The sequence below is a fragment of the Hemicordylus capensis genome, chromosome 2, assembly GCF_027244095.1.
Source record: "Hemicordylus capensis ecotype Gifberg chromosome 2, rHemCap1.1.pri, whole genome shotgun sequence".
Taxonomy (NCBI): domain Eukaryota; kingdom Metazoa; phylum Chordata; class Lepidosauria; order Squamata; family Cordylidae; genus Hemicordylus; species Hemicordylus capensis.
The window spans coordinates 50,124,714-50,132,513 of record NC_069658.1 but is presented as its reverse complement, the minus strand read 5'-3'; the positions used below and the strand labels follow the sequence as shown (position 1 = coordinate 50,132,513).

General features: G+C 49.6%; 1 protein-coding gene across 1 annotated transcript; it reads right to left on the bottom strand.

Annotated features, from left to right (window-relative positions):
• Window positions 1-3,415: 3,415 nt before the first annotated feature.
• Window positions 3,416-6,238, bottom strand: FOXD1 (forkhead box D1). Its single transcript, XM_053298763.1, has one exon. It carries the CDS (start codon window positions 6,001-6,003, stop codon window positions 4,684-4,686), a length of 1,320 nt encoding a protein of 439 aa, XP_053154738.1. The 5' UTR covers window positions 6,004-6,238; the 3' UTR covers window positions 3,416-4,683.
• Between the last annotated feature and the right edge of the window lie 1,562 nt (window positions 6,239-7,800).

Below are 7,800 nucleotides of genomic sequence, written 5' to 3'. Positions count from 1 at the left end.
GCCATTTCCACCTTAGCGCAAGAAAAGGAGATCCTGGCAGGAGGCGGCCAAGTCATCCAGCATCATGGAAAGAGAAAGAACTCAGGAAGCAAAAAAATAAATCCGTCAAACTCGCTGTTAATAAGATGTTTCTGTTGTTTTTGTTTTACCAACTCACGTGGCGGAAATAAACCGGTCCTTTCGCTCTTGAGAAAGGGTTGGTTCAACTAGCAAAGGAATACATAGACTAGGAAATCAAGAACCCAAGTTTAACCAGAAACTTGTGGAATTGCCCACCCTTGATCCCCAAGACCCGCCGGAAAGAAAGTAAACTCGTCTGGTTTTGATGGAGCTGACTTTCAAAAGTAGCATCTTGGATCGCAGCCAAAATCGGTGACAAGCTGCAACTTTGGTGCAGCCGCGTTGTAGATAGGGACGATAGTATCCCCGCCGCCCCGCACCACTTCCACGCAAGGTCATTTTTCACACTCACAGGAAACTCAGCATCCCATTAGCTGCCTTCACGCAGCTGGGAAGGGCCGCAGAGTTACCGGGGACTTTTTTTAATTGTTGTTATTCATCGATGTAACAAAAGGAACGAGTCCAACACATCCGAGAGAAACGCGTTCAAGACCTGACTAGGGAGAATTCCAAAGCGCGAAGAGAGGACACAGTGACAGCACCACACCCTGCCTAAAAGTGAATGAATCACAGAGCAGATAGAGAAACAGAAAGGCACACTGCAGTTCTAAGGGGAGAAGCGCTGTTGGTTGACAAGGCACCGTGTGTGGCATTTGTCAAAGCCCGACTGAATACATAAGGGCTTCATTAATTCCCCAATAGATAAGATTTGGTTAAGTCCGTCCCTAGATTAAAACGCCACATAATAGCAGCATAAACGAAGAAGCCGCTTTTTGTGTGGTCCTTCTGGGGGCACCAATTGAAACATTAGCTCTTCCATAGGCAAGCAATTCCCTCCCAATTCAGTCCCAGTTAATTCGTCTCTCACAGGCCCACGGGGGATAGGAGGAGGAAAAAAGAGACGGGTTAATGAATCCTCACTTTGTAGTTGGGGGAGAAAAACGAAGGCGGAGGAAGATGAGGTGGGAGGGCAGCTCGACCCGGTCGAACCACCAGTTTGTTTTTAGGGTCCCCGCCTATCAATCGGGCTTGATCTCTGCCAGCATCCTTTTGCTTCGCCTTCAAAGCCAACGGGGAGAGGGGCTCCATTTGCATGCCAGTGGGGAGCCCCTGTTCGACGAGGTTGTTCTGCGTCCCATCAAAGGCTGCTCGTCGGCCTTTGTTACCGCCGCACCTGCTCTTGCAAACCGAGCCAGCCGCAGAGCGCGCAGCCTCGGTCGAGGCCCTCCCTTTGGCTGGCTCCCCAACACCCAGCCAGCCCCTCAGGCTCAGGCAGGCAAGCAGAGCAAAGGCTAATCAGGCTGCAAAGTTGAGGGCCGCTTGGAGAAGCCCAGACATAACAAACAGGAAGATATTACGGCTGACCGTCTGGAAGCAGACTAAACACGCCAGCGAGCATTTCCCCACATCAGCCACGCAAGGGAACCCCGGCAAGCCCCAGAGCCGCTGCCTAATGGAAGCCTCTCTCCAGATTCCAGGCCAGACATTGCGGGGATCACAAATGCGAAGAGAGGAGGAGGGCTGCATACTGCCTTGAAGAACACGAGTTGCCTCTTAAGAAACCCTGGGGAACAATATCACGCAAACACTCGCTCTCGCGCCCCCCCCCCGGCCCCCTTGCCCTCAATGTAGCGCCCAAGATCCCTCAACTTAGCAGCACTCCCCCCCACACACACACCCGCCCCCTTCACTCTTCCGCTATAAGTGTGGTTATTAAGCAAAGCGCCGCGAAAAGCGAGCTATCTAGAGGCTCCTTTCTCCATTACCTAGGCTAGGCCTTTTGTCTTGCGAAACCAAGTTGGAGATCAATGGTTTGGGGCGGAGTGGGAAGTGTAGTATGGTATTCCGCCTCTTTAGAAAATCGTGACTCACACCCAGAGATGGTTCGACCCTTAAAGCGGCCATCTTAAACACACCTTGCACACCCTAGTCGTGACTTTGAACGCATCATTCATTGCTTGGGAGGAAAATGACAATGAAGTGAATAGAATTTTCACTTCAAATTGATTGAAATTTTTGCTTCCAAGTAAGGTCTTTCGGAAGAGGTGGTCCCGTCCAGCATCTAGTTCTAACGGGGGCAAAGGGCAACTGGATCCAAAGTTTCACAGAAGCCGTTCTTCACACTTATGGAAGTCAGAAGCACCACGGAAGTCACTGAGATTCACTTCTAAAGGGAAGACCTGCCAAATTCCTGTTTCCACGTTAACTAAGCACCTGCAGCTTCCGTCCAGGAAACCAAGTTTTTAATGACATTGTTATATGAAAAGTTTCTGCATGATTCTCAGCCGCGTGGCCGCCAGGATTCTAAGTGGCCAAAGGCGCTCTCCGAACAAGTGGCTCGCCAAAAAGGCTGTACATTTTCTCGTGTTTACAATAACCTGATCCGGTTAAGGGGGTGGAGGATGAATGTAGACGGTAAACATCGATAAAACTACTTGATGAACTACCTGTATAATAAGGTGGTATACTTATTCTTCCGGACATTCCGCAAAAGTATTTGAAATATACTAACTCATTTATTTTAAAGGGAAGGAACAGAATATTTGAAGGTGTCTCGAAAACCCACGAATCTACTTTTGACACACGACGTAAAAACAAATTGGGTCGTTTCAAATAAATATCCTAATTAAATCCAATAATCCTTTGCCTTCCTAGAAACTTTCAGTCCTAAAGTGACTTGATATCATATATGCGTAGACCAAGACTTGAAAGAGGAAAACTGGAACATAAATTAATAAAACCTTATACCATGTTCTTTTTCCTCTGTCGATTAAGCAGCTCCCGCCAAGTATTTGGAAAACACCACTTCGACCCTAAACAGATTTATTTGGGGTGGGGGGAATCCTCTTTTTTTAAAAAATCTGGAACTTAGTTCGAATTCAGTGATGTGTAGGCTCAACTGTTTTTTTTGTTTTGTTTTTAAACACCTTTACCAAAAAATCCAGTAGTTTAAAGTGACAAATAATCCTAGAATTTTCTACCAGCCCTTCACAGATCTTAAAAGTAAAATTTAAAATGTTAAATTTAAACCTGGCTGCATTTAATGTAAACCACTTCCTGATTAACTGGATATTTTATATTTGATTATGCGCGCACACACACACACACACACACACACAATGTCTACATTTTCAGTAGGAACATGTTGCAAAACAAGCAATTATTTGTGTGGTCGCTATAAAAGTTAAAAACACCCCCGCAAAAACCCCTTCTTCAGTTATATATTGCGTTTTACTTTTTGAACCCATAGACCACTGTGATGCATTGCAATGTAAAGTACACTTTAACATTCTTAAAAGAATCTAAAATTATTTTATTCAGATACAAAAAGTTGTATTTATAGAAGATTATAACCTGCAGAAAGCTGAAGTTATCCATCACCAAAAGAGTTGCTTTTTCTTTGGTTCATGTATTTTTATTCACAGAGGCTTGAAGATCATATTTTCACCGCTTGACATATCATAACAGTTTCATCCATGAGTGGGTGAAGTTTAAGTATGGTAGAAAATTTAAGCCGATTGGCATCATATTTTACTAGAAAGAAAGTCCCATTGGTTGCAAACGGAACTTCCAAGATGGCCGCGATCCTGAGTACTTATTTAGAAATCCAAATGGAAGAAAGTGGGGTAGGGGTGTGGCTTGCATCCTAATAAGCCTGCATGTGTGGGGTGCCAATCCCATTGAATTCTATGGGGTCCAAAAGACTTATGTGCAGATTCTTCAGTTTAGACAGGTTGTGGATGCTTCTGTGAGTTACTTGGCTGAAAAAGTATTTTTGCTCTATCTCTGCAATACCAGATTATTCATCTAACCTGGAATCAACACTCTTCAGAAGACCAAGTATTCTAGATAAAGCATATATGAAAAGTTCACAGGACAAAAGCACTAATGATTTGAAGGCCTAAAGCCAATGGTACTATTTATGCTTTTGGAAATCAATTGATTTTTAAAAAATGTTAAAATTGTTTTGTTTTGTTTTTTACAATGAGGGTGGAATAATATCACTTGCCCATAATCTTAACAATATTCCTGGTAAAGAATATGCATAAAGTACAAAATAAAAGAAAAACTCCATAAGCCTATTATGATACAAAACAAAAACAAAAAACTGCAGGTTAAAATAAGAAATGATAATCTCCACTTTCTTCTGTGTAAACATGTTAATCTTTTCATATATAAAGTACATAAGACTACAATGAAAGAAGGTGTTTGACTGTCCTTCAACATTTTCTTTCCTCATTCTGTATGTATATGGAGTTTTTTGTTGTTGTTTTAATCCCTGGACCCAAGAATCTCTGAAGTGGAATGATTGAGAGATTTTGTCTTAATGAGTGAGTGGGGTTTAAAGGAAAGAATTAAGGACCACTCCTTTGCCATTTGTCTTTCTGTCTGTGCAGCATATAGAAATGGCTTTGCATAAATAGAGGTACTGAAGAAGAGCAAACCGGAAGGGCCGAGAGCAAACCAATCGAGATATCTGCCTAGAAAAGGTCTCTCTTGGAGGGCGGAGGGGCGGTAATCAAAACAAGGGAGCGCAGATCCTACCTTCCTTCGGCAAGACAATTAACAATTGGAAATCCTAGCAGTAAAGTTTTCGACACTGGCCAAGGCTGCTCCTTGGTGCAGCGTCCCTAAAGAGGCGGCAGCAACGGCGGCGGCAGCAGCGGCAGCAGCAGCGGACGACGAAGCGACAGAAGAAGGCAAAGGCGAGGAGGCCATCAAAGATCTCGCCAGCACCGGGAGCACGGCGGACTGGGAGGCGCAGCTGCTCCCCGCGGCGGGGCTCAAGCTGCCCCCGATGATGCTCTCGATGGAGAAAGGGGACCTGGACAGGGCCGAGCTGGTTTTGGCGGCGGCGGCAGCATGCAAGGAGGCAGTCAGAGAAGGGCTGAGATGGGCCGGGTAGCTGAAGCTGCTAGTCCTACTGGCCAAGTCAGCGCCCGCCGGAGCGGGGAGGAGGGAAGGCGGGGCCGCCGGCAAGACGGACCCGGGCGGAGGCTGCCGGGCCTGGTGCTGCGGCTGGAAGGCGAAGAGAGCCGAGTGAGGGTGGTAAGGCTGGAGCTGAAGGCCGTAGCCGCAGCTGTAGGGCCCGTAGGCGTAGGCAGAGGCAGGCGGCGGCCCTTGGTGCTGCTGGGCAGGCGGCGGCGGCGGCGGCGGCTGGGGCTGCGGCTGCTGCGCTTGCAGGAAGGCGGCGGGTTCGAGGCCGCGCAGGAGCAGGTCGGGCGCCTGGAGCTGCTGCCTCTTGAAGCGCTTCCTGCGGCGCAGGAAGCTGCCGTTGTCGAACATGTCGGCCGACTCCGGGTCCAGTGTCCAGTAGTTGCCCTTGCCCGGGTTGCCCGGCTCGCGGGGGATCTTGACGAAGCAGTCGTTGAGCGACAGGTTGTGGCGGATGGAGTTCTGCCAGGCGGGGAACTTCTCGCGGTAGTAAGGGAAGCGGGCGCTGATGAACTCGCAGATCTCGCTCAGCGTCAGCCGCTTCTTGGGACTCTGCAGGATGGCCATGGTGATCAGCGCGATGTAGGAGTAGGGCGGCTTCACCAGGCTGTTCTTGCCGCCGCCGCTGCCTCCGCCGCCTCCCGCTCCTCCGGCAGCCCTGAAAGGGCCCTGCTGGGAGGAAGAGGAGGAGGAGGAGGAAGAAGAGGAAGAGGGCGACCCGGAGCCGGGGGACCCCCCTGGCGCGCCCGCCCGCGGAGACCTGGGCAGCAGCGCGATCTCCTCGTCTTCCTCCTCCTCTTCCTCTTCCTCATAAGGCCGCCGACGGAGGGGCTCCTCTTCCTCCTCCTCCTCTTCCTCCTCCTCGTCCTCTCCCTCCCCGACCACATCGATGTCTGTCTCTTCGGCCAAGGCGGAGGCGACATCGGACATCTCCGAGCTCAGAGTCATCGCTTGGCACAGCCGGGCATAAGGGGAGGGGGGCGAGTGGGGCCGGCGTCGAGAACGGGGCTGGCGGTGGGCGAAGGGGCCCAAGAGACAGGCACGGCGGCGTAGCTCCTTCTCGGACCCAGGGTGCAAGAGCCGCCTCCGAAGGAGCTGCGGCTCTGGAACCGGAGCGAGGCCAGCCGACCTCTGGAGGCAGAGCTGCGCCTGGGCGCGCCGGGAGAAGTTGGTTTCTGGCTGCCGCTGCCCTCCGACATGAATGGATCCAAGGGAGGAAAGGGAGAGCGACTACTATTGGGGAGGGCAGGACTGGGAGGAGGGAGGGTGTGGGAGGAGGGGGGCGGCTGCGGCTGCAGAGAAGTCTTGGGGAAGATCTTGGCCAGGCTGGAGGGCTGAGTCCAAAAGGGGGCGGCCTTTTCTTCTCTCCTGCGAGAGCGAGAGCGCACGAGGGGGCCGTCACATGGCTCCAAACGTCAGAGCCGCCACAAGGAAAACATTCCTGAAAGGGGGGACTCCAAACGGGGTGGGGGGAGAGAAAGAGAGAGCCAGAGAGAGCATGAGAGAACCAACGAAACAAATAAATAAATAAATCCCCCATCCCGGGCCTTGAATAGTCCCATTGTTGAGAGTTAGGGTGGCCCCGACAAATGGGAGAATCCAGCCTCCCCTTAACCCCCTTCTATCTCCGTCTCTTTCCCCCCACCCACATGCATCCCTGGCAGTAGTCAGCGTGCCAGCCCCCTCCCAGCCCCTCCCCCGTCCTCCCCCCACGCGGGGTTTTCTTGCTTGGGTAGGGCTTTTTGGGCGCGGGAAGAAGTCGAAAAAACAGGTTTGGCGTTAAAACCAATCACTGCCCCTCCGCCGCAGATATTTCCCAAAGCGAAAACACCCAGGCTGAATGTATGGTGAGAGTTCCAACCTTGCCAAAGATAACATCGCTTGGAAGGAAAAGGGAAAGCCGAATCTCAGACCGGTCATTACAAGAGCACTTTCTTGTCCAGGGAGGCTCCAAGACCCGGTTTGGGGCTGTTGACATTTATTAAGGCTGGAAGGGCTTGGCCTCATGTTTTGCCAAGATAAAAGAGGGGGATCGGCCAGGGAAGCCCAAATTTTAGCAAATTATACCTCCACCATAGTTTCACGAGCTGGGCCAAGTATCTTCCTGTCAAATATTTCAGGTCAGGGTGGGAAACTGTACACAAAGCGGACAAACAAATGTTGTATAAGCTTTCACATTAAGTCCGACAAAAATTTCCACAGGACAACAAAATCTTTATCGGAACGCACAATACATGGAACGGTGCTGTCTCCAACAACTCCTTTGAGTGATCTGGGGGCTAAAGAGTTATTCTCCGAACTTTTTGTTTTGACTTCTGCAAGGGCAGAAATTATACCGTGCGCAGAACTGCAGTCTAAGGGCAGAATTCTGCGGGAGTGTTCTACTGAGCAAGCCCCATTGAAGTGAATGGGTTCTCCTAGTCAGTTCAATGGGGCTTCTGCTGGGACAGCTGCCCCCCTCCTTCCCCGCAGCATTAATAAAACACAAAACAGAACACATTTGCGACACAAACGGACAAGCACAAGTAGGAGATCTTCTCTATCCTAGATCTGTGTTAGGTTTAAAAATAAAATAAACAAAATGAACTGAAATCGGAGACAATGGCGAAAATGCATCCTAACTTTTGTGTAGAATGCAGAAAAGTGCTTTAAGGAGAAAAATACATTTTGCACAGAGCTGAAAGCAAAACAATTGATTGAAAGAACAATATGAAAAAATGAGCATTCCTCTCCGAACCTCGGTGA